This window comes from Solea senegalensis, linkage group LG11, assembly GCF_019176455.1.
Source record: "Solea senegalensis isolate Sse05_10M linkage group LG11, IFAPA_SoseM_1, whole genome shotgun sequence".
NCBI classification, from domain to species: Eukaryota; Metazoa; Chordata; class Actinopteri; order Pleuronectiformes; family Soleidae; genus Solea; species Solea senegalensis.
This window is the reverse complement of record NC_058031.1, coordinates 23,425,692-23,450,964: the sequence shown is the minus strand read 5'-3', so window position 1 is coordinate 23,450,964 and position 25,273 is coordinate 23,425,692. Positions and strand designations below refer to the sequence as shown.

General features: G+C 42.0%; 3 protein-coding genes across 9 annotated transcripts in view; all 3 read left to right on the top strand.

The window, feature by feature from the left end:
- lrrc38a (leucine rich repeat containing 38a) lies at positions 1–4,977 on the top strand. 2 transcript variants are annotated; one of them, XM_044037395.1, is made up of 2 exons: positions 1–913; positions 3,817–4,977. In XM_044037395.1, the coding sequence occupies exons 1-2, from the start codon at positions 286–288 to the stop codon at positions 4,062–4,064; spliced, it is 876 nt and encodes a 291-aa protein (XP_043893330.1). In that variant the 5' UTR covers positions 1–285; the 3' UTR covers positions 4,065–4,977. The 2 variants fall into 2 exon arrangements, 1 of the variants encoding a protein (XP_043893330.1); XR_006361256.1 differs by lacking the exon at positions 1–913 and adding an exon at positions 2,239–2,484 and having other exon boundaries at positions 3,817–3,877.
- Positions 4,978–6,516: 1,539 nt separating this feature from the next.
- Positions 6,517–8,007, top strand: LOC122776868 (dynein regulatory complex protein 10-like). Its single transcript, XM_044037625.1, has one exon. It carries the CDS (start codon positions 6,517–6,519, stop codon positions 8,005–8,007), a length of 1,491 nt encoding a protein of 496 aa, XP_043893560.1.
- A 1,283-nt stretch (positions 8,008–9,290) lies between these two features.
- vps13d (vacuolar protein sorting 13 homolog D) overlaps positions 9,291–25,273 on the top strand; it is a 45,179-nt gene continuing 29,196 nt past the window's right edge. For 4 of the 6 annotated variants that reach the window (XM_044037624.1, XM_044037623.1, XM_044037619.1 and 1 more), the window contains exons 1-24: positions 9,291–9,831; positions 11,114–11,275; positions 12,147–12,224; positions 12,956–13,146; positions 13,583–13,663; positions 14,104–14,220; positions 14,632–14,736; positions 15,952–16,122; positions 16,369–16,469; positions 16,588–16,756; positions 17,444–17,545; positions 17,700–17,898; positions 18,136–18,318; positions 18,422–18,552; positions 18,679–18,733; positions 19,248–19,415; positions 19,860–19,990; positions 20,079–20,211; positions 20,323–22,593; positions 22,685–22,836; positions 22,910–23,950; positions 24,648–24,738; positions 24,839–24,965; positions 25,054–25,234. In XM_044037624.1, coding sequence (XP_043893559.1) covers positions 11,179–11,275; positions 12,147–12,224; positions 12,956–13,146; positions 13,583–13,663; positions 14,104–14,220; positions 14,632–14,736; positions 15,952–16,122; positions 16,369–16,469; positions 16,588–16,756; positions 17,444–17,545; positions 17,700–17,898; positions 18,136–18,318; positions 18,422–18,552; positions 18,679–18,733; positions 19,248–19,415; positions 19,860–19,990; positions 20,079–20,211; positions 20,323–22,593; positions 22,685–22,836; positions 22,910–23,950; positions 24,648–24,738; positions 24,839–24,965; positions 25,054–25,234 — 6,075 coding nt within the window. In that variant the 5' untranslated portion in view covers positions 9,291–9,831; positions 11,114–11,178. The remainder of the gene's footprint in view (positions 9,832–11,113; positions 11,276–12,146; positions 12,225–12,955; positions 13,147–13,582; positions 13,664–14,103; positions 14,221–14,631; positions 14,737–15,951; positions 16,123–16,368; positions 16,470–16,587; positions 16,757–17,443; positions 17,546–17,699; positions 17,899–18,135; positions 18,319–18,421; positions 18,553–18,678; positions 18,734–19,247; positions 19,416–19,859; positions 19,991–20,078; positions 20,212–20,322; positions 22,594–22,684; positions 22,837–22,909; positions 23,951–24,647; positions 24,739–24,838; positions 24,966–25,053; positions 25,235–25,273) is intronic. The other 2 variants (XM_044037621.1, XM_044037620.1) reach the window with 1 other exon arrangement.

Sequence of the window (25,273 nt, the reverse complement as noted above, 5' to 3'; positions counted from 1 at the left end):
CTCAAAGCCAGCAGGATGCTATTTGATCCAGACTGCTCGCTACGTGATCCCCTGGAAAACAACACAACTCTATCGCTGTTCATTGGCTTTAAAGGCTCTTCTTCGTTCGCATGCAGGGATCATGAAAGGATGCCAATGCCACGCTGAACCCACATGGTTTGACCGTTCCTTTCCTTTCCCCTCCTGTGAGCTTATCGGTGCATCTCCCTGACCTCCCCTCCTACCACCTGACAGAACCCGCTCACCCTCCCCTCTGTCCCAATTAATGCTGTCACCCCCTCAACAATGTCACCATGCATTAACTGGCTGCAGCCTCTCCTCGCTTTGATCTCCTCCACTTTGCTCGCACGAGGCCACAACTGTCCGTCCCACTGCTCGTGTCCAGACCACCACACCGTGGACTGCACTGGCAAAGGTCTCACAAGAGTCCCCGACTCCATTCCTCTGAATGTTCGTCGTCTGCTGCTCTCCAACAACTGGATTCCTTGGATCCCATCAGACTTCCTGGTCCTCTACAGTGATCTCGTCTATCTGGATCTGAGAAATAACTCCCTCACCAAAATGGACCCAGGAACCCTGAGTACATCCTCCAGATTAGTCTTCCTGGACCTAGGGAACAATAACCTGACAGATATTCCTTCAGGAACATTTGGGGAATCCAGAAGTTTGATCAAATTGCGAATGGGGAACAACCCCTATCTAACTGTGGTGGGTAAGGATGCTTTTATGGGCTTGACTTCCTTGAGGGAGCTGGATCTGGAGAGAAATGGCTTCACAGAGCTGGATGTCAGAGTCCTCGAACCCCTGTCTTCCCTTCAGATGCTTCGACTCGAGGGGAACCCCTGGCTCTGCAACTGCCACTTTGCCAAGCTTTTTGTGTGGCTGACAGAAAACAGCCACAAGCTGCCTTCAGGTAACATACAGTGCTTTTAGCAGATTTATTTACCATAAGTGATAATTGATCAGTTGATTTTAAAACAGAGTTAATGCAATGAATTGTTTAAAAAAGTAAGTATGAAAACAACTCTTCTCGTTGGTAACAGTGATGTGATGCAGGGTTCTGTACTCGGATGACGTCAACACTACTTTGTTGAACAAGTTGCAGCTTGTTTACCTGTGACATTTTCTATGATCATGAGTTTGAGGCAAAGCCATGGTTTTGACACTTCGACAGACATGACTGATACGCCACACTGATTTCAGTGTTATGGCGTTTGCATGGATTTAAGGCACGTGAGGTTAATGTAAACACTGATTTAAAAGCCATGCTTACCTCTGTAGTACCACAAATTATTATTATTCGTACCAGCTTAGACCTGCAAGTTAATGCATGCATGTATAATAATATTGGACACACCTGTTTTTAAACATCTTGAATGTCCTTTGGAAACTTATTGTAAAGTGATCTGCTTATTCTAATTTTATTCTTTTTGAAAAATAGTCGGTGTAAGTGTAAATTGGGCATAGGTACAATAACTCACATGACGGTTAAGCACCGGTTTCGAATCCCATTTCGACTGAGGGCTCTTCTATGTGGAGTTTGCATGTTCCCCCCCTATGCACATGGGTTATTTACAGGTATTATTAGCTCCTCCCACACTCTTTGGCGATTAGGTTAATTGGACAGGTGTGAATATGACCTGTCCTAGTGTATACCCCTATGTCAGCTGGGATTGGCTCACATAGGTGCAAAAATAATGACATCAGTAAATATGCTTGGTTCAAATGTGCAAAGAATGCTAACATTATGGCCATATTAAGTATTTTTATGGTATGTTGACAGTGGGCAGTCTACATGCCTCCACCACGTCCAACAATTCCCTTAAAAGAAATGTAGTCAATTAAAAAAATTAATTAATTTGAATTCTTTCTTGCTTTGAACATACATTTTGGAGGTTTTTAATTTGGTCAGATACGTGAATTTAAGTGAATTTGAGAATGAAAGTGTGTTTGTTCACTATGTCGTTTATTCACATTATTCCTCCATGTTGACGCCTGTGTGAATTTGTCTAATGCACCTGTGTACAGTATGTAAATGTAGATCATATCGTAATTGTGTCTGTCTCTGTGTTGCCATGTTATCTTCCTGCCGATGTGTATGTGTAACCCTGTGTGTTTGTATCATGTGCAGAAAAGGCATGTATGCATTAAGTGTGTGCGCCGGAATAAAAAACATTTGCACATAATATACACACACATTTCTGCATGTACACACCGTTACATGTGTTTGTTTTAATAAACATGGAAATGTATGTGTGTGTGTGTGTATCTGTCTGTCTCCTACATGTCTGTGTGAGCATGAGTCTGACATCACGTGACTGCAATATCACCGAGCAACGAGGTCACCAAGTCTCCTTTTGTGTGGAAAACCCCTTCTGGTCGTACAGTGACTCAAACACACAACTGCACGTGGACACATTTGACAGTGATGAAGAGTGACTCTTGGGCACAGCAGTCCTGCAGAGGAGTCAGGATAAACTGGAGGTGCCTCTCTCTCTGTATACTCAGTGTGCAACCTTGTCGCCTAAAAAAACGCGTTTTTTGGTTCAAACATTACTTATTTACATGTCTGAAGACATGTGCATACTAACCTGATAGTGTATTGGCATACATGTGGAAATAAGGGGGGATCATAATGATATCCTGGTTACATGAGGCTATATAGGCTTATGAAGACAAAGCATCAATGGCTTCTCAAAGTCCAAAGTACCAAGTATTCTCAAAGTATTGATTCTAGGACGACACTGTGAAACAGAGCGTATCATCTGCATAGAGAATAATAATAATGATAAAAAGCTGCAAAATTAGTGTGAATCATTCTTTCTCAAATTTAGTGAGAGGAGCAGATTATTCATTATCCTTATAAGGAAATGTACATGAAAGAGTAGTTGTGTTTTTTTAATATATACATTTAACTTCAACTCTTCCTCCTTTATTTTCAATGTGTGCTCACCTTGTGAAAGTGAAATGGTATAATGAATGTTATTGATGGTTTATTGCACAGGGAAATGACTCAGTCACTGCAATAATACGTATAATAGCAAGGATTAAAGGTGCAGGCAATGATGTAACCTTGGTATCTGTCACATAACAGGAAATCCCTGCTCTGACCGGTGCATTGTAATGATTGTAAATAAGCAGTGAAATCTGCATCCTGTTAACCAGTTCGTAACATGCCCAGAGTGTGTGAATGGTGATGGGATAGTTAGGTTGAAGGCCCTGGTATAGTTCTGCACACAGTGTGGTTTTGGAACCGCATGCAAAGAGTGCGTTGGGTGCGTGGACAGCACATGCACGAAACGAACCTCCGCCCCACTGGTAGGTGGAGTATACGTAAGTCCCGGTCACCGAGCAGAAAAGACATCTGAGCATCGACCTGGCGACCCTCGTACCGGCTGACACCCAATTCCCCTGCCCGACGGGCCTTTCGGGAGCTGTAGCATTGTTCTCTTCTACTTTGGTAGGAAAGCGTCGCATTTGCCGCTTCCAGACTTGTACCACCACCCGATGGTGATGTGGGCTACTACAGGACCCTTACACGCGATAACACCAGGGTATGAGATAAGCAGTGTGACGGCATGTGCGCGAAGTATACCATGAGCTTTAGCAGTTTTCCTCTGATACAGAGCCAAAAGAGTGGCTGCTGATCGGATGGAGAATTACACTGTTTATAGGATCAATTCTGCACCAGACACTCACAGGTCAACAATAGACATCGTTACTGGTCCCCCAACCTGCATTGTTTTATTTGATCTGAGCTCCAATTTACAAGGCGTAACTTTGATAATAATAATTCATTGTTTTCACGCTTCCCAGGTATGGAGGGGATCGAGTGCGCTCTGCCTCTGCTTGGACGTCGCATTCCCCTCAGCTTGCTCTCTGAGGACAGTTTCAGGCAGTGCCATGGTAACCTCACCCTCATGGACTACCTCATTGTCATTTTCTCTGGCATATGCGTGTCAGTGGCAGCCATCGTAGCCAGTTTCTTCCTCGCTTCCACAGTCCACTGTTTCCAGCGACTCAGCAAAGGCAGCAATGGAGACGAGGAGGACGGGAACCAATGACGGGGAAAAACGTACACGTTTTTGCACTGAGCTTTCTGTTCCAATTTCAGGTAAAGTGTGAGAGGAGGGAGGGATTAGTAGTGGGGACAGAGCTGTTTCTAGGCTCTCAAAGGGACATTGGGGGCCCTCTTCGAACTGAGTTAGCTAGTTGGAAACATGCTGAACCAAGAAAGCTTGTAAATTGTCAAATCTGTGATCACAAACAAGGAATTATGACTGTTTTGGGAAATGTGAGCCGTCGTTTGTCCATCTTTGAATGTATGAATTTCAATTTTGGTTCTCTGTACCAATCGACAAATCAATCTTAGCAATGTTGCTAACCTTGTTCCATGTCCATACATCCTCAAGTCAGTTTTTTTACGTCAGTGAGTGCACTTCAGCGACCAGATTTGAATCCAGTGGAACAGGATGTAGAACAGGAACGTGGCAGCGTCAATTTGAAGCCGAGGAATTCCTAACAAAGCCCTTTTGTATTTTTTCCACAGCACATTTGTATGGTATTCATTGTCAGTTTGGCATTGTTTGAACTTGTGGTGGTTTTCTGAATGTACATTGGATTTTAATCTGATGAACATGCGGCATTTTATTAATTCTATACATTTCCTTTCAAAATACCTTGTGTAAATTTGCCGAATGAAGACATTACAGAGGACTGATTACCAGTTTGTGTCATAATGAACTTAAACTGCCTTACCTGAACATGAACCTCATGTAAACATCCTGAAGAGCTAAGGTCCTCTCCGTAAAGCCCCAGATCCTCCCTACCTGATGATGTTGTTACCTGAGTGCCAACTGGATTTTGTAATCTCTAAAATGAAAGGGCTTCATGTGTGGTGATATTTCATTAGGTGAAGTAAAAGGCATAGCTGACAGTGGATTGCAATACACATGTAATAAAGAGATTTTGCTGAAATGTGAAATGCATAATCCTTTTTTTTTGTCTGATAAAACTGATGATTATCTGTTAACCTTTCTCTCTATCTGCAGCTGTGTCTCTCTCGATGCAGTCTTCTTTGTCCAGGTTTTGGTTTACAGTATTTGTTATTTATTATTTTTTTTAAATTTACAATTCTTTTAAAGTGATAATTCAGGTTGTGGTGTTTTGAATGAGTTGCTCTAGCACATGGAAGTCTACAATAACATATGAATACTGTATATCCACCACTTCATCTCACTCTTACAGTCATTTCTGTCTGATAACCAAAGTTTGAATCGTTTTGTAAACCGCTCACTCAGAACACATAAGCACACATAGGTTGTTTATCAACCAATCATAAAGTTGTGTTATTTTCTGATTTTTTCATAATACATTTTTCATACTGTTCGGATTAAACCAACTCAAACGCAAATAGCAGCTCCCAAATTCCAGCAACCTAAAATCACTGATTTTCTTTGTGGACTTTAACCATTAACTCAGTGTAACATTGCAGTTTGGGTTGTATGTTCATCCCAATAGAATCCCTATAAGTGCTGGTGGTTATGTGTGTAAAGGCATGATGTGACGGTGACGGTTCAAAATGGTAGAAGCCTGATAGTGGATCTGTGAGGTGGAACAGATGGCCCCACGCCACTGTGGGCCCGGACTGGATTATGCAGGGAGAAAGCACAAGAGCCAGCCAATGGGACTCGGGTGTTTATTAGAGTCAGCAGCAGTAGTGTAATGAAGGATTTACATCTGCTGCCAGGACTGATGTTGGTGTGTGTGGGGCGGCTGGAGTGGAGATTGTCATGTTTGTGTGCTCTGTGTTTGCAACATGGGACAACAGAACGACAAACAGAGCCATGGGAAACATGAGGCTTATGTTTGCATCTATTTTGCTTTAATTTATAATGATTAATCAAAACTGATATGTTTTTTTGTAATTACATTAATGTCTATTCAGTAGATAAGGTTTATTACGCTCTTATTTTGTCCTGCTACCACAAACCGATACTGCCGTAAAGCCCAGGGCACCGGTCAGCATTTTCTTTTACGTCGGCCTCGTTTCCTTCTTGGATTTTCCTTGGAGTTTATTGCCTCACGAAAAGCACGAGTACAGAAACTTTATGTCCCGCAAGAGCGGCAAAGTAAAGTAATATGTCCACATCTCGAGCACAGTAAACCCCCAAAATGTTTTTGTTTGTTTACTTGTACCTCATCATAGCACATGCAACACCTAAATGGATCATAGGCAGATCAAAGGCAGTGTGAATGCTGACTCTGAATGCTTCGTAATAATAAATATTTTTCATTTGTTTGATTGTAAAATAATAATAATTAGCAGAAGAATGCTACATCGTGGAAGACAGCTGCCATAATCGATATCAAAGGAAGTGTTTCCGAGCAGTAAGACAGAAGGAAGAGAAGGCGACTTCACAGATGCTATCTGCCATAAAACACTAAGAACTGCAATAAGTGGGTAAAAAAGGAGAAAACAAAAGAGAGGAGTCGTTTTTAACTACTACTAACACCATGGAGTTCTCGGAGTTACCTAGTGATGCGGAAAGAATAATTCAGTGTGTGGATGATCTGAAGAAAAAGCTCCTCTCTGTGGAGGCGCAGCGAATCTCGCGCATATGGGAAAACTGCATCAGTCAAATTGAGATTGTGGCAACTCTGCCCGCCGACCTCCACATCGTTTCAAGTGACATGGATAAAGAGCTGATCAAAAAACTTAAAAAGCATCAACTAGCGTGTGAACGACTGGAGAGAGAGACACAAGAGGGTCTCGAGCAGGAGTCAGAGGGAGAAGCGACAAAGGCAAGGTCCCATCTTGACAAAGACGTCCAGAGTTCTGTCCGGGATGTGCTCCGGTTTCTCCGCTCACATCCAGATGCCATATTTGGTTTGAGGGCAGAACAAAGTATGGAAGCGGGAGAGAGTGAGAACAAACTAATTAGAGAGCTTAAGGGGTTTCACAGCCATATGCTAAACAAATTACTCACCAGTCCATTTGAGGAGTCACAGTCCACCCTCCAAAATATGGCAATTACACCTCTGCAGCAAGTCCTCCATGATCTGGAGCACACGTCTTCACAGGAAGCAGAAGTAGCCAAAGCCATCAAGCAAATACATATCAAGATTATTCAGAAAACTGCTGAGGTTGAAAATCTGCGGCAACAATTTTCAATGTTATCAATCACAGATGAGAAGTATCAGCGGCATCATCACGCGTCAGAGGAAAAGGCAAGTATGCAAGAGAAAATCGATCATCTCAAGATTCAGCTCAACATTTTAAAGCAGGAGAACACAGCGGCATTGGTAATACTCCACAAGGAAGATGAGAAAGTGGAGAAAATACTTGACTTGCGCCAAACATTTGATAACGATGTAGAAGAAAAGGAGGTGACCTTGCAGCAGGAGAAAAGTCATCGTAAAAAGGTGGAGGAGGAGGAGGAGTTGGGGATGCAAGGCACTTTGCAGCAACAATTGGTGTCACAACTCAAAGACAAGAAGGATCAGCTACAAAGCACTTCATTGGAGAAACGGGCACGTATGCAACAGAGGATTGATCAACTGGAGATTCAGGTCGAAAAGCTAAAAAAGGAGAACTCAGAAGGGGAGTTCGCGCTGCAACGGAAAAATGACGAAGTGGAGAAAATAAAAACAAACCTGCGCCAAACCTTCGACAAAGAGCATGAAATAAAACAGGACAAACTGGAGACGGAGGAACTTGATAATGAAAAAGAGCTGAACAAGTTGAGGAAGCTAGAAAACGCCTTTTCTGTGATAGAGGAGGAGTTCAACCAGATCGAGGAGAGGCTGGCGGAGGAGCAGAGGCGGAAGGAGCAGCTGAAGATACAGATCAAAGCTGTTATTATTGCCCAATCGTGGTGGAGAGGCTACAAAACTCGCAAGGCCTTAAGGAACAAGGTCGAAAGTGAAGTGGGCGAAGTAAAGGGCAAAAAGAAGAAAGGTGGAAAGAAGGGCGGCAAAAAAGGCAAATCCAAAAAGAAAAAATAAACCAGTGAATAGTTTCATCCTTGTTCTATCTACACCCACACACAGTCTCTATGTAGGCCACCTTTACACCTGGCTTTAAAAATGCATTTCCTGTCTGGGCGATCGGATTTGATGTGGACACCGGAGACGCATGTTAATACCAGGTGTAAATGTAAGTTCCATTCGATTGCTATCTGATCACAGAAAACACGTTCTAATGTCAGGTAGAGTCTACATGAAGCAAATACCTCTGTACCTCATTGTATTTTTTCACTGTGTGTATTTATTTTACACCTTTATGTATTATTCCTCATATATTGAAATAAAGATGTATTAGTGGTATACATTTTCTTGGAGTCTAAGCATATAATCATTTCCCTGGTACGTCGATTGTAAACCCCAACACTCATTTGGTGAAGCTGTTGTCACCCTAAAGGATTTATTTAATGTTGGATGACATATAACATCTCCTGGCTAAGAAATGCAGCACCTATAAGGGTACTGGAAATCTACGTTAATTGACAGTCTGTGTCTGCTGTAAATGTTTTATCATCTTAAAAACTGTTTATTGTAAGATTTCACCAATTATGGTGAAATTATTTTCATTTGACAGAAATTGAAGCTAAAAATATCTCGATTAATTACACAACTATCCACAGGCTTCAAACTTCGCAGGTGACTCACTAAGGGCACTGGTGTGTGCAGTGACGACCTTGGTGAAATTTGGACAAGAAGTGTGACGGATACTGGTAGAAATGCAACAGATATATTGCCAAATGAGTGAAATGAATAATTACTCTATATTCCCCTTTGTGTGCTTGACCATAAATAATCTACTGTATGTTTTTTCTCTTGCTTTTCATTTAAAATTTGTATTATTATAATAAAATCCCTGTCAAATCAAATGTGCAGATCATCCACTGTTGCAGCCCCTACAGAGGGAGACATTATTATCATCAATCAATCACTATTCATTGAAGCATACATATAAACATCAAACCAAGAAACATCTCCACCCACTCCACTCAATCATACATTTACCCACACAAATACAGTCATACCCTGATAAACACAAGCTGTTATCTTTGTCAGTACAGTTGTACCTGTTTCTTTTAGGCAGTATCACGATGTGCCATGTTTGCTCATTGACATTTGATTTGCAGTTCGTGTTGCGTTTATGGTATCTTCCTTTGATAGGGTGCAGAGCGGCTTGAACGCAAAGTAGCCATTTTCTCCAGTTCCACTCAAACGCAACATAAGAGGAATGGTTTGTTTTGGTCACGTGACAGGAAGTATGTGTTGGAAGTTCATAGCTCCTAGGAAGTGTGGTCATTTGCAATGCAGCGTACACATAAGTCTGTACTTTGGAGATACAGCGATCGCTCTTTTATTCTTGGAGGAATAAACTGAGCTCGCTGTACAAACACACCGGTCAGTGTTGCGTTTGAGCGCGACGCCGCCGGCTTTGTGTTTTTGACATGCTCCCTTGTTATGCTAGTTGTAGCTAAGTGTCAAGCTAACTGGGACCACAACCTTGTCCTGTCCACTGTCACCACGACCATGGGAGTGTTTCACGTTGTTTACTCGTGGTGACGCTTTCCAATAACCTCGTCGTCGTTTTAACTTTGTCCTTGCTAACGGTTGTTGTTTAATGTGTTGACAACCCATGACACGCGGATCATGTAAGGCTGTCTGTCTCTGGAGCGTGTGTCCTATATTGCTGAGTGACTGTGGACTGTGACGGGACACGAGCACTTTGTAAAAGTGCCATTAGCCAGACTGAGAATGGACTTAGCAGACCTGGGTCCATAAGTAGACGAAGAGCTACAGCTGTAGTCTGAGTCGGTGAGTATGTTTCATTAATGTTAACGCGGGGTTTATGGCAGCCTCCCAACTGTCGCAAAGTTACTGTCACTCTGCCAGTGACGGGGATAAGTGTCACGGCAGCCTCTGCTAAGCCGTGGACTGTGATAAGACTTGGTATTTCTAATTCTGCAACTAACTTTAATGTTGCCTGTCAGTGAAGTTGCAGTATGCTGCCAGCTGTGAATTTATCCACATTAAACGGATTTTCTGGAAATGTAAGGGAACCTGTTGGACGTGTTTTAGTTTCGTTTCTCTATAGCATTGTTGTGTAGGAGTCTGTCCCCCCGTCAATGTTACCATTGAGTCGGAGACAATACAGGAGGACGCGTATCTCGACTGTGCGCGGTAATGTTGTCTCTTGTCCTGCGTGCCGAATATGTCGACATATTATCAATTTTGAAAGTCTGTAATGTCAAAGTTTAGATTATGGAATGTTGTCAGTCATAGTATATATTATATATATATAGTGACACATTATTAGTCAGCGCTTACTGTGTTGTGTGCGCCACCTTTAATGTCCCCAGTGCTGGAAACCAGGCTGAGACCTGGGAGCTCACTCAGTGAAAACACAGCTGCCAGAGGGGACACAAGGAAAAAACATTTAGCCACAACAAAAGTCTATACTAGTGGAATCTATGCCACTTAAGTCTACAATGTCTTAATGTTGCCATAGAGTATAGCCCTCTTTGGTCCATTTACAAAAATGCTCACTTCTCAATCCGCTCTTTTATTGTTTGGATAAGAAGTGAGAGATTTCAGTTAAATTAAAATAAACACACACCCTTTGGTGGATTGTTAGTCCTGACCTCCCATACTGTATTTCTGTCAGGTTTAACATGTTTATTGTGGAAAGTCCAGTAACAACAGGATGTGTGTTGTCTGTATTTATTTCACTTCCTGACTTGGTGATTGGCGCTACGTTAAATGACATATTCGCAACATCTACAGCATACTTCTAACTTACTAATGTACTAGAAAACCAACATCGGAAGACACCACAGCGTTTTCTCTTCTCTCTTACGCAGACATGTGACAGATGTACTGTATTGCCAAATGAACCAGAGAAAGGAATGGCGACAGATCCCGCCCTCACCTTCCTTTGATCTGTCATAAAGACAGAACTGTGTTTGGCAAATGGTCTCCCTCTTCTGTAAGAGGGCAGGATGAATTTGGCCTGAAGAAGACACACTTGATTGATTCACTTATAACTGCTTTATACCAGCACATGTTTAGATTAAATGACTTATCTTTTGTTTCTCAGACATTGAGCACCCGAGGGCAGTTTCTCATCATCATAGTGTCCTGACCTCATCCTGAGCTGTCAGGATGTTGGAGGGCCTCGTTGCCTGGGTGCTAAACACGTACCTCGGCAAATATGTCAGCAACCTGAACACAGATCAGCTCTCCATCGCCCTTCTGAAAGGTATGCAGCAATGCTTCTATTTTTCTGCCGATGTTAAACTAGCTATGGTTAAGATCCAGTGTGTAACATTTTGTTGGTGGAAATTGAAGTACTGCCCATAAGTATGTTTCTAAAATTGTTTTGTTTTTTTCCAGCATTACAATAAGCCTTTTAAATGTACTTCATGTAACATGGCAGCCAGAAACCGAGAAATCAGCCAGAGCATGCATCTCCAGAAAAAAATGGCAAATAGATGCACATTTTTGCTGGAACCATTTAAAACGTTTAAAACTTGAGGTGTAGTTTAAGACGTTGAACACCAACTCAGACTCAAACACACAGTGTTTAAACCCTTAGTGCTCACGCAGCACAGATCTGTGCCACAGTTGCACCCATGTTAAATTGCCTTGGGAATAATACACAACTCCTTATATGGACAACCTGCGGGTGTGTGTTTATTGGTCACATATTCAGGCTTTATGATTCATTTCATACTGCATTTTTAGTCGTGATTCAAAGTAGCAATAATTGTGCAGGAGTCACAAAATTGGCTGTTTTTCTTTTCTTTTTGTTCATAAAAACGAGCCAAGTGAACTTTGAGTTGTGACCTATTTCCAAATTTCACAAATTCACTGCAATTTTAAACATTTTGAGTACTTTTTGCTCAGGTGTGTTTATATAGTTGGTAGAAAATTGTTTTTCCATCGGATTGCCTGGGTTGTGCTGAAAAAAAGGATAAAAGACACTCTATATTGCACATTATTATAGCCTCTGTATATACTGTATGTTTAAACATAGTGATGGGAAAAAAGCAGCTGAAATGCTCTGTGTTCTACGGGTCAACAACTTGTAATGGATCATGTGAGTGAAGCTCTTTGCTGTAATTTCTCAGGTGCAGTGGAGCTGGAGAACCTCCCTCTGAGGAAAGATGCCCTGAGGGAATTTGATCTTCCATTTGAAGTCAAAGCAGGTGAGACAAGCTGACTGTGTTATCATGGAGGACAATAGTCCAATATTAAACCAGTCTAAGCAATAACCTGACTATGGCACTTCCATGTAATTATCGGACTATGCAATAATAGAATTAACATGTGATATAATCTTATTTTGATCAAAATCTGGATATTTATTATAACATAGTTTGTTTTTTTACTCCAGTGCACTCCAACATGTAAAAATAAATATAAATGGACAGACATATTCTCTTTGATAGGTTTGGTTCTTATTTTTCTGTATTCCTGTTGCATTTTTTTGTATTTGTTTATATGTTTAATATTGTTTGTTGTATATTAATTATGGATTTTAAATTGTTTTAATGTTTGTACAGTGGCCTGAGTGTTTTGAAAGGTTCCTATTAATAACATTTATTACTATTATATCATAGGGTAGAGTGCCTTATTTGTGGGTTTTACTTTGATTTAAAAATATTGATTTTTATTCATTCAGCTTCTCGTAGTCTTTTGTCATATCCCCCTTTATCTGGGAATAGGATATGGCAATCTGTTTAGTTTATTGTCTGTAGTATGTAACCATATTAACATTAACACGTTTTCAATTTGGAGAAACTAAAAGTACTCTACCTTCACTCAAATATAGAATTAACACATATTGTGCGCCTTATATCCAGAGGTTTGTTCTTATGCCGTCAGCTTTAGGCTGTGTTTGTTACTTTCACCCACGCATCGTCTTATCCCTCACCAGGCTTCATTGGCAAGATTACTCTCCAGATCCCCTTCTACCGTCCTCACAGTGACCCATGGGTCATCTCCATGTCCCAGCTCAGCCTCATCATTGGTCCCGCCCAGCCGCAGGAGTACGATGCAGAGAAGGAGAGAGAGGAGGAGAGTGCACGCAAAAAATATCTCCTCAAGGCTCTCGAAGATAAATTCAAAGTAGGTGGTTCAGCGTAAAAAAGATTTGACAGAAAATGGGACTTTTATTTGGTATGTGTTTTTAGGCTTTGGGTCTTTACTGAACCTTGCAGGCTCATGGGGACAGTAGAGGGGCGAGAGAAAGACTATAGACAATAGAAATGTTCCCTGAGCTTTCATTCTCTGGTGTTCTGATTTAATGATTTGAAATCTCGGATGAAGAGCATCAGTATTTGATAGTATTAGATAGTTGTAATTTTAGGACAATGGATGATCTCCTCTGAATCAAACAAGTGACCTGAACCTGTTTTGTCCTCTGTCCTGATGTGTGTTTGTCTCCCTCACTTATTTTAATGTCAATGTCTCTTCCCAGCACCCTTATCTTGAACATATTTTGTTGTTGTTGACCGTTATATACATTATTAACAGTCTATATACATATGTTTGTCTTCTTCAGAGTGAGTGTGAACAAAGAGGCGAGTCTTACTGGTACTCTGTCACTGCCTCGGTGGTCACCAGGATTGTGGAAAACATCGAGGTAACTCATACGACATCAGGAATAAAAAGAAATGGAGACGTCTTATTTAGTAAAACAAAATCAAACAAAAGATCATTAGTAGAAGAAAAGAGCATTTACAACTTAAAATTACAGTGTGTAAGATTTAGCCAGCAGCATGTTGCAGCTGAATATCTTGTACACCTCACTCTACCCTTCCAAACATATAGGATAACCTATGGTAGCCTTCAGTTGGGATTAAAACAAAGAAGTTTAGTCCAAGAAAACACTGGAAACACCTATTGACTGAAAGAGGATCACAATTTGTCTTAAAGCCAGTGTCATTTCCACTTATAGCAGTGAGAAATTAGGTTTTACTTACTGTAAGTATATACACCGCACTTAGTCACATCATCAGAGCCTCCTAATGTCATGAAGTAGTTATTTTAGTAGCTAAAACCTTTTTTCTGCTCTATGTGTAGCTGAAGATCCAAGATGTGCATCTTAGATTTGAAGACGACTTCTCCAACCCAGAGAAACCCTTTTCCTTTGGGGTTTGCATCAAGAATGTTTCCGCTCAGAACCCCTCCAAGGAGTCGGTGAGTGTTCACTCGAGATGTGCAATTTCCTTAAGCCGATAAGTAGAATTTACTTTAAAAACTGAAAGTCCTCTGAGGCCCACCCCCATACCATCAATTTTAAAAATTCAGTGCAGATTAATTCACTTAATTTCTGAATCTTTCAACACATGCATGTGGTTATTACAGCTGGGCTCCATGTAATATTTGAAAGGTTTCATTTCACAACAAATTGCGGGATTATTCATCAATGTAATTGAGTGCAATTACTGAACTGTAAGGCCTGTTTGCTGACTGGTTGATGGTACATGTTTTACAACAATTTAAAATGAATTAATTCCAAAACTGAACATTAAAAACATATACATTTATGTAGTTATACGTAATGACTAGTGAAATATTCACTCAGGGTCTTTGTTCTTGTCTTTGCAGACCCAGAAGCTCCTCCGACAGAAGCAGCTGGAGATTGAAGACTTCTGTGTGTACTGGGACACGGAGAGTGCAATGCTGGGAAAACTGCCTGCAAACCAGATCCAGGTTAGTCATGTGGTAACCCTGAAAACTTTAGGAGCCACGTCTTGGCAACCATGACATGGTTCTTCCTGGAAAGAGGAGGGTCTTGTGGCCATATTGTTTGAAGTTGAGAGTAGCCAGTAGTGCTACTGCAGCTACAGTCCGGCTACTCCCCTAATGTGGACGACTGCTATAATGTTTAACCATAATTCAAATCTTAGCCAGTCTTAACTTAACCAGTTCCTCAGAAATGAGGTTCTGCCTCATTAGGACAAGGTTTGAGACCATGAGGAGAGTGAGATCATAAATTTCAAAATGCAACAATGTTAAAGCATTTTAGAGATGGAGAGCTTTTCTGGAGAGGTCATCTGTCACACATGACCCCAAATATGTCTTTGTTTTCATCCGGTGGGAGGGGCTAAGGACAGAGTGCTGCGGAATGAGTGTCACTCACAAGCCAGCTCTTTTACTTCCAGGAATCTTTTACTTTTCAACCCTTAGAACACTTTTTTTTGATTATACAGTATATACAGAGGCTATAAGAATGTGCAATGTAGAGCGTCTTATATCCTTTTTTTTCAACACAACCATGGCAATCTGATAGGAAAAAAATAAATAATATAATGTAATATAATAGTATAATATAATAATATAATATTCACCAACTATAGAAACACACCTTAGCAAAAAGTACTCAAAATGTTTAAAATCGGATTGAATTTGTGAAATTTAGAAATGTGTCACAGTTCGACGTTCACTTGGCTCGTTTTTATGAACAAAAATAAAAGAAAAACGGTCTATTTTGTGACTCCTGCACAATTATTGCTACTTTATATCACTGCTACAAATGTGATATAAAATTAATCGTAAGTCACATAAGAAGACACATTAAAACCCATTTTTAAAGCCTGAATATGTAACGTATAAACACACACCCCCAGGATGTCCATATAAGGAGCTGTGTATTATTCCCCCAGCAATTTGCAAAGGGTGCACCTGCGGCACATATCTTTGCCGCTGGAGCTCTAAGATGATTCACATTTACAATATGGATCGAAAACTTTCACATTGTCTTTTAGTTGTTATTTTAGTAGATAGCCCTGAGAGATTCAACATGGCCTAAAATGAAAAGATTTTTAACTTCTGCAGACATCGACTGACCATACATACTGAAACATATTATGAGAATAGATCCCATGTTTTGATGTGAGGGTTCTGATTTGTCTTGTCACTGTTCAGGATGCGATGACACAGTGTATGCAGAGTCGGGAGCATCAATACATCTTTGAGCCCGTTCGCTCTTCGGTTCTGCTCAGAAGAAACACCACGAAGGAGCCGCTGAGGTCCCGACACACTCCTCGAGTCGAAGGCCAGATTCAGCTGGAGCCCATGTCGCTGCGCCTGTCGCAGGTTTGTGTGAACACCTGATTCACTTATTTTTGTTGGTAAGAACGTATACTTCAAGGAACAGAAGAAAATTCAAACAACAAGAGTGTGGTGTAAGGAGTGTAGATTTCTATTGACTTGAAAGAACAAGCCAATAGAATTTCATTTTATTTCCTCTGTGCTTGGTCTGGCTAATGCCTACTTGTTAGCTCCTGTAATGTAATATTCAGACAAAGCAGTGACCTTTTTTGCATGGCTGTTTTCCATTAGGTGCAGTACCAGCAGATCATGGCCTTCCTTAAAGAGCTAGACCGCAGAGAGAGAGAGCTGCGTTACCGCCAGTGGAGACCCAAAGTCCCCATTTCAGGGAAGTAAGTTTACACCTTAACACTTTTTTAGAAGCAAAAAAAAAATCAATGTGACGTGATACACGTACTGTTTGTAAACGAACCTTTGAATTAGAGGCTTTGACACTGATTGTCGTTGCAGCTGTCGACAGTGGTGGACGTTTGCCATCCAGGCAAACCTGAGTGAGATCAAGGAGCAGCGGAGGCGGGGCAGCTGGGACTTCGTGCTGCAGCGGGCACGAGACGCTCAGACCTACACCAGCCTCTACTTCAGACGACTCAAAGCAGTCCCACTGAGTCCTCAGGAGGAGGTACGACACTGGAACACACACAAGATATATCCACAAAACAGATAGAGATGCTGTATTATTCCTCCTGTTCACCTTTTAATATAACTCTTATTTGTGAAATAGGATGAGTTCATGTAGAGTTGTTATTGCAAACAGTCCAAATGCATCTTAATGTTCATTAAAGGTTAAAATTTGGGTTCATTTGGAGGACATGTTGCCATTTACAGCTATTGACACAATCAGTTGGTTTAAATTAATTCAAACATGATCATTTTCTTTTAATAAAGATGTCAGATTTCATTTTAACTTCAGTTTTATGGGCCATTAACTGTGGAGATGAAGCTCATCAGAAGGTGTGATGTTGTTTAAATATGGACATAACGGTAATATTGCAAAACAGTAGTGGTTCCCAAAGACTGGGTTGTGACCCACAGATGTATCGTAGGAGACTATTTTTTGGGTCCCAAAATTAAAGTTGCAGCATTTTCCTAACCTTTTAGTTAAGATTTATGTGTATAAACAAAATTTATAAGGGAATTAAAGCCAAAAACACAAAAACACAGCAAGGCTGAGAAATTCATAGTCCTCCATGGCTCCTTTATCATCTCTGAGCAAATGACGAGAAAATTACGCCTTGTCAGCATACCAATGTGCAATATAATGAAAATTATGAGCACTTGACTGAACTGATTCTTCTGACTCGTCTAGAGTGAGCTGGAGCGAGTGGAGGAGGAGCAGACGATCGAGGAGCTGCAGAGTCTCAGAGAAATTGTCCATGACTGGTTTCGAAAGCAAGAAGATATTGCAGAGGTAAGCTCTTAAATGAAGTTACAATACCAACGCATCAGTGGTACATTAGGAGAAAATCCTGTTAACTGCAATACTGTCAATGTTTGGGCTGTTCTCACAATCAAACATTTCTTTTGTAGCAAATCTGTCTTTGTCATATCCTCTCCTCTTGCAGAGTGTGCGAGAGCCCAGCAGTGACCCCCAGCCCTGTTCACCCAGCACATCTATCCCTAAGAGTGGGAGCTCGGGGATGATTCAGTACCTGCAGTCCTGGTTTCCAGGCTGGGGAGGCTGGTATGGAGATTCCCAGGACCCAGACAGACCTGAAGAGCTCTTACCAAGTCCGTCTTCCTGGGATATTTTAGGTGAGATAGGTGAGCTGTCTTTGGGTTTGTCAGAAGCAAAAGCAGAGCTACGGCACAAATCAATTTTCATGTGCTGGTAGATTGAAGAAAAAAAAGAAAAGAAAAAACAAATCATACAATTTCTTTACAGATCCAATGGATTAAAATGTAATACAATTATTCCTTCCTGTTTTTTTTAATAGGATCTTGTATACTGTCATGTTAGTAACGGTGTTATTTTTTAACTTGTACAATTTGATTCTGCAGCAGAGACTGAAGACTTGTTCGATCCACTGGAGGACTCTCACACACTGAACACATTCACCAGGCGAGACCACCTGTTTGCACGGCTAGAGTTCTTATTGGAGAAGGGCAGTGTCACGCTCTTCCACCAGGACAGGAGGAAGGACATGCTGCACGAATCTGGAGTCATCCAGTTGGAATTCTCAGGTACGCAGGCAATATTTGGAGAGATGTAAATATGACTCCATTTAATTTTTTTGAGTTTTCAGCTACTTACATGCGGCTGGCTTCGCTGTGCGTGTTTCCACAGGTGTGAAGGTGATGGTAGAGTCTCTCCCTCGCTCCGAGTCATCCCTGCTTTCTGTTAAACTGGGTGGTTTGTTTCTGAGAGATTTAACAACGCAGGACACAATCTTCCCTGTTCTTGTGTCTCCCAAACCGGTAAGCAGTGATGGACAGAGAAGGACATTGAGTTGATTATGTAAAAAAAAAAAAAGTCTACTTAAGTACATTATAATTTTGTTATTTGCTATGTTGTAACTTTTTTTTAAAACCCTTCACCTTTAGGACAAAGTTGTTGTTAACATGAATCAGCCGTCTGGGCAGTCTAGCAATACCTCTGGTAAGATTTATCTTTTTCTGTTTAGAGTTGCTTTTATAGTGTTTTCTCATATTAAACTACTTAAATTGAATTGTTTACAATCAATAATTGACCGACCTTCCATTTGTTTTATGCCATATTTTTTCCATAAGCTTAATCAAAGCATAATAATAATAAGCCATTTATTTATTAGCATTAAGCATAGAGTGGATCTGGCGACTTGGGTGTGTTTTTGAGTCCCCTCTCTTTATAGGTCAAGCACTTTGAGGTTGATCTTATATTTAACGATCATTGGTGCGCAAGCTAATGTGCTGTGACACCATAGCACAAGCTAGATGACGTCATTGAAAGAGCGCCAGTCACGCGGTGGAAAACTAAGTGACTAGATTATCACATAATCTGCTTCATATGAAGAACAATTACACAGTAGTTGCAACTACAGCTAATAGCTGTAATCAGATGATTATGTAATAATAATAATAATAATAATAATTATCTCTCTTAATGAATATGTGTGGTTTGTGTTGTGGTGCAGAATGCTTGTCATCGCCAGTGTTTGAGATGATTTATGAACAAAACCCTGCAAGGTGCAAGTTTGAGAGAAGACTGGAAGTAAGCACAAGTCCTTTGAACATCATCTACAACCCACAAGCCATCAAGAAAGTGACTGAGTTTTTCTATAAAGGAAAAGTACACACCTCAGGTAAGTGCTGAAGCACGCCACATACATACATACATACATAATTATGGCTCCACACCATAGTGTGATAGTAAAAAATAACATTATCCAAATGTATATTGGTCTCCCTTTAAGCCTTGCTTGCTTTCATTTTCTTTTCTTGGCCACTGGGGTGGAGGGATCGCACAAAAATGACAAATTATATTAGAAAAGAAAAGTGTTTTAACAAAACAATGAAGAGACTCACGTCCACTAGCAGTGGTTTCTTGCTACTGCTATGTTTTTAATGACAGCGACTCAACAGGAGACAAAAAACAGACAAAAGTTGTCTGTTGCCTCTTCAAATAAGCGACTATAAATATTCAAACTATTCTAAACCTCTAAGCCACAACTCAAATGAAGAAAATGTATCAAGCAAGCTACAAAACATTTCTTGAATGTAGATTAAATAGAGTCTATGATCCACAGGTTTTGGCTATCAGTCAGAGCTCGAGCTCAGAGTGGCAGAGGCTGCACGGAGGCAGTACAACAAGCTGAAAATGCAGACAAAGGCGGAGATTCGACAGACCATTGACCAGCTACTTGTGGGAGAGTTTATTGTAAGAGAATCTCTTCATGGCAATGTGAAATATTTTGATGATTCAAGTTTACTCATTTCTAAATAGAATTGCTTTATTTGTTTTGTAGGAAAACAGCAAGCGTTGGACGGTGAAAATGGACATCTGTGCACCCCAGGTGATTTTCCCTGATGACTTCTTGTCAGGGGATCCAATGTTAGTCGTCGTGGATTTAGGCAGGATTCTCCTCACAAACTCTCTAGGTATAAACAATCAGAAAACTTTTTGTCCTAAACATAAAACCAAATACATTATTCTTATTCCTAATGGTTTCTATCTAAGATCCAATGTACTTTTGCTCATTTTCATTGTAGATGATCACAAGGCCAGCTCTAAAGCTGCTCAGCTTGAACAGGAAGACATGAGTGATGATGAGTACCAGACGCCTCTTGCCACACCACCCGAGTCTCCTCCACCTGAACTTGATATACCTTTGACGGCACTTAAAAGTCCTGAACTCCCCAGCCTCAGATCTCCTGAAAGTGTGCAGGCTTACAGCAGAAAGCTTTATGAAAAATTCAGTTTGTCATTTAAGGACCTCCAGATAATGGTTGGCCGCTACAAGGACAGCTGGAAACACCTTCAAGAGAGTGAGGTAGGCCCCACTCATGTGGTTGAGAAGTTCAATGTCCTGCTGCAGCTTGAGCAGAGACTGCGATATACATCAGACCCCCAGCTCCCTGGGGCTGTGCTGTCAGGAACGCTACCAGACCTCAAAGTTCATATCAACCTTGAGAAGATGACTGCCCTCAGGAGTTGTTTGGCCAGGCTAAGCAGCCCAGCTGTGAGTGAAGAGATCAAAGGTCAAGAGGGGGGCCCAAATTTAAGGTCTCCTGAGTCTCTCTCTACCCTCCGTCATGACAAGATCTTTCAGCGGGAGGACAGTTCCTGGAGGCTGCAGGGTTCAGCAAAGAACCTGACCCAGAGTGTGACGACGTTAGAGCAGCACACGCGGGAGGTCCTGGTAGAATCCCGTCTCCTGTTAGCTGAATTCAACATTAACTACATGCAGCTTGGTGTAGAGAGTGATGGCCGTTACATATCTGTTCTGAAGGTATTTGGCACGAATGCCCATTTTGTCAAGCGGCCTTATGATGCTGAAGTCTCCCTGACCGTCCATGGGCTTCTGCTTGTGGACACGTTGCAAACTTATGGTTCAGACTTTGACCTCCTTGTAGCGTCTCATAAGCATCTCAGTTTTGACATACCCACGGGCAGCCTCCGAGAAAGCCAGCCTTCAACCCCTGTATCATCCCCTGACGGCAGGTCCCCTGAACATCAGGGCCACCATGCTGAGTCATCTACCATGCCCTCAGATGGAACCTCCCCTTTCAGTTCCCTTTTCAAGGACCAGGAGGCCCTAATTAAACTGGAGTACCAGTTTGTGAGCTCAGACTGTCCCTCAATGAATCTGGACAGCTCCCTCCAGGTGACAAGCATTCAGGTCAATAATCTGGACATAATTCTCAACCCAGAGACTATGGTGGAGCTGCTTAAGTTTCTCCAGAAGTCTTTTCCCAAAGAGGAAAGCTCCTGGACATCATCAACCCTGCAAAATTCAATGCAGTCCTACAATGCAGAAGAGGAGGTGACCTTCCAGGCCACATATGACCAGAACAAAGAATTGACTGTAGAGATCCACCGTCTTAATCTGCTCCTTCTTCGGACTGTATCCACTGGCAGTGTCCTTGCTGAGAAGAAAGGCCTTAAGATTGCCACTGCAAGCATCGCTGGCACCAAGGTCAATGTGTCTATGGGCAGTCGGTTGGACATTAATGGTTCACTTGGGTCCCTGCAGTTGGTGGACTTGTCTCAGGAAGGTGGTCGAAGCCAGTTTGTGGTCAGCATTGGCAATGTCGAAGACAGTTCCTCGAGTCTTGGTGGACTAACGTTCCCTGGTGATACGGGAGATTCTCCTTCAGGAGCTTTATATTTTCACTTCATGGAGAAAACCCAAGGGGAGTGTTCCTTACAGCTTCAAATGGCATCCCTGCACTATAACCACAGTGCAAAGTTCTTGAAGGAGCTCAGCCTTTCTGCTAATGAAGTCGAAGACAATTTCCGCTCAATGTTGAAAAGTGCTGCCACCAAAGTGTCAACAGTTCTAGCAACTAAGACAGCTGAGTACAGTGGTATGGTTTCACTTTTTGAGACTCCCTCACGGAGAAGTCGAACTCTGAGCCAAAGCTGGGCTTATCCATTTGAGGATGAGGAAGAGTTTCCCAAGGAGGAACCTGAATCCACCTTGGACAACTTCCTGGTGAAGCTCAACCTCAATATCAGCATTGACTCACCAGTTGTGTCCATTCCACGTAAGCCTGGACACCCTGAGCTGTTAGTTGGTCATCTGGGACGCATAACAATCCAGAACTTTATTACTGGGCAGGACTCTGATGGTGAGAAGTTACAGGTTTTTGTCAACGATATTCGCCTGTATTCACTCAATATGAGTCATTTGGTTTTGAAACGGCCAAACAGAGGGGATAATGCTGGCAACATGTCACCATCCCACAATAGAAGCATCAGTCAGGATGAACCGCAGTTTACACGTCATGACTTCTTTGAATCTCTCAGCCGGGGAAAAGGTGAGAATACGGTTGCATTTTTAATGACAGTCAATGTACATTTTATATGATGCTTGTAACACAAGTGAACATCATTTATTTTCTTCATCAGCCTTCCATATATTGAAAGACACCTCTATACAGTTCACCATGGAGAAAGTTCCTGTTGATGAGGACACCTACTTTACCTTCCCCACCACAGAGGAACCATGCAGGAGCACAGGGTTGCTAATAATTGAGGGCAAATTTGTCAATCCTGTCCAGGTATGTGCTATGTAAATACTGTATATTCATTTTGTCCATTCGTTTTTATTAATATTTTACTCGTTTGTCATAGGTGTTCCTGTGCAAGTCTGTGTATGAACAAGTTCTTCAGACCCTGGACAATTTGTCTCTGATTGAGGAGCAACGTGTCACACCCAGCCAACCACCCACACCCCCGCCCCCAACTCCTTCCTCCACCAGACCTCACCGTTTTCCTGACCCACAGGGAGGGCTGTTTGCAAGGGACCCTCCCCATGTCAGTTTCTCTCACCCGTCACTTTCCTCTCCTTTGCCTCTACAGTCATGCAAACCTGGTCTTCACTTGCCCACGTTCACTCAGCTAAAAGTAACCTTACATGTCTCAGAATTGCAGGTTCAGCTCAGTGCTGATCTGACCCAGGGTACGCAGGACTTAGTCAGTCTGCGCTTCCAAGATCTGGAAGGAGACTTTACCAAAGATCACCCTCACTTACTGTCTGTCCAGTTGGCTCTGCGCTCGCTGCTAATGGAAGACCTCCTGGAACAGAACCCGGAGTCAAAGTACAAACATTTGATGGTGTCTCGTGGTGCACCAAAGGCTTCAACCTTCAGTCCAAAGGAATACCTTTCCCAAAGTTGTCCATCATCGTCTAATGCCCTTTTCCCAGACATGCCTCGTTCACTGCCTGCCCACATGGAAGAGGCCCAGAATGTCTTTCAGCTTTACCAGAGGCATCCCTGCACGCCGTCGGCCACCAGTCACAAATCCAAAATGGACCCAGACTGTCCAAGCACTCCACCCCCGTCCCCTACCCGCCACACCCCCCACTCTCAGCCACCCCCTAATTTTGATGACTCATTAGTTCATATCAATGTGCTGCTGGTGGACCAGAACCATCCCGAGTTCAAAACACGCTATGGCAGTGTGGGACGCAGTGTGGATGTTGACTTCAACTGCCTGGATGTTTTGATCACACTGCAGACCTGGGTGGTGATCCTGGACTTCTTTGGTATTGGCTCCACAGCCAATAACCATGCAGTGAAGGTCTACCCCATGTCTCCTCATCCTCTTTATGAGCCTGACATCAGTGAAGATGAGACAACAGAGGTCATCAATACTAAAGTGGACCTAAAGGTAGGTCACTGTACTATGTACTAGTTGGAATGGTTGACTTTCTAAATAATCGGAATCACTTTGATAGCCATGTTGCGCTTCATGAAAACATAGGTACATATAAATTTTGTTAGCTATGTTGCGCTACATGAAAATGTTTAAGAATAGATCCGACTGCCTGGCCAAAAAAAAGTCCTATAACACTAAATAGCCTTTAGCTGTGATTATGGCACTCATTCACTGTGGCATTGTTTGCGATAAGCTTCTGCAATGTCACAAGATTTATTTCCGTCCAGTATCGCATTCATTTTTCACCAAGATCTTGTATTGATGATGGGAGAGTCGTACCACTGCGCAAAACCTTCTCCAGCACATCCCAAAGATTCTCAATGGTGTTAAGGTCTGGACTCTGTGGTGAAAAGTATGTCTCATGCTCCCTGAACCACTCTTTCCCACTTTGAGCCCAATGAATCCTGGCGTTGTCATCTTGGAATATGCCCGTGCCATCAGGGCAAAAAATCCATTGATGAAATAATCTGGTCATTCAGTATATTCAGGTAGTCAGCTGACCTCATTCTTCGGGCACGTAATGTCGCTGAGCAGTGCTCCAGGAGCAAATTCAGACTGCCCAGATGTTTTCATGAAATCTCTATAAGCCTCTACCTTCTGTCAGTCCAGTGTCATCATGACTAATTCTTTTCATGTGTTCTTTTTTTAGGTTCATTCTTTGTCTCTTGTATTGAACAAGAAACTCAATGAGCTTGCCAGAGCGAGTGTGTCCAAGTTATCTGCTCATCTGGACTTGTTGGGTGAGTATGGGAAAAAAAAAAAACACATTCACCTCCACAACACATTCTCTTTCTTTTAGGTTCATTTGTGAAAGTAATTTAATGTTAATGTCCGTTGTAGATGGTGACCTGGCTTTACAAGGAAGTTTAGGAAGTTTGTCTCTGAGTGACTTGACCCCACATGGTGATCTCTATCGAGAACGGTTCACCACGCAAGGAGGAGAGGCCCTCAACTTCAACATTCACAAGTACATTTTACCACACAATGTTAAAGAACTTGTTTTCTGTTGTCACATAGCTGTCAATGTAGTCTCTGTTGTGTTCTGGTTCATTCAGGTATGGCCAACCCGATCCCTACCTGGAGCGAGAATGTGATATCAAGGTGTCTTTGCAGATGGCCTCAGTGCAGTATGTCCACACCCAGCGCTTCCAGGCTGAAGTGGTGGCTTTCATTCAACATTTCACACAGCTACAGGATGTCCTGGGCAGGCAGAGAGCGGCAATGGAGGGCCAGGCTGTGAGTAGTAACTGCTGGATCTCTTTATCATCACATAAG

Excerpts from the sequence above, each read along its gene's own strand:
- lrrc38a (XM_044037395.1), top strand. The coding sequence starts at position 286 with ATGTCACCATGCATTAACTGGCTGCAGCCTCTCCTCGCTTTGATCTCC. Across the intron at positions 914-3,816 it reads CAGCCACAAGCTGCCTTCAG|GTATGGAGGGGATCGAGTGC; the intron begins GTAACATACAGT and ends CACGCTTCCCAG.
- LOC122776868 (XM_044037625.1), top strand. The coding sequence starts at position 6,517 with ATGGAGTTCTCGGAGTTACCTAGTGATGCGGAAAGAATAATTCAGTGT.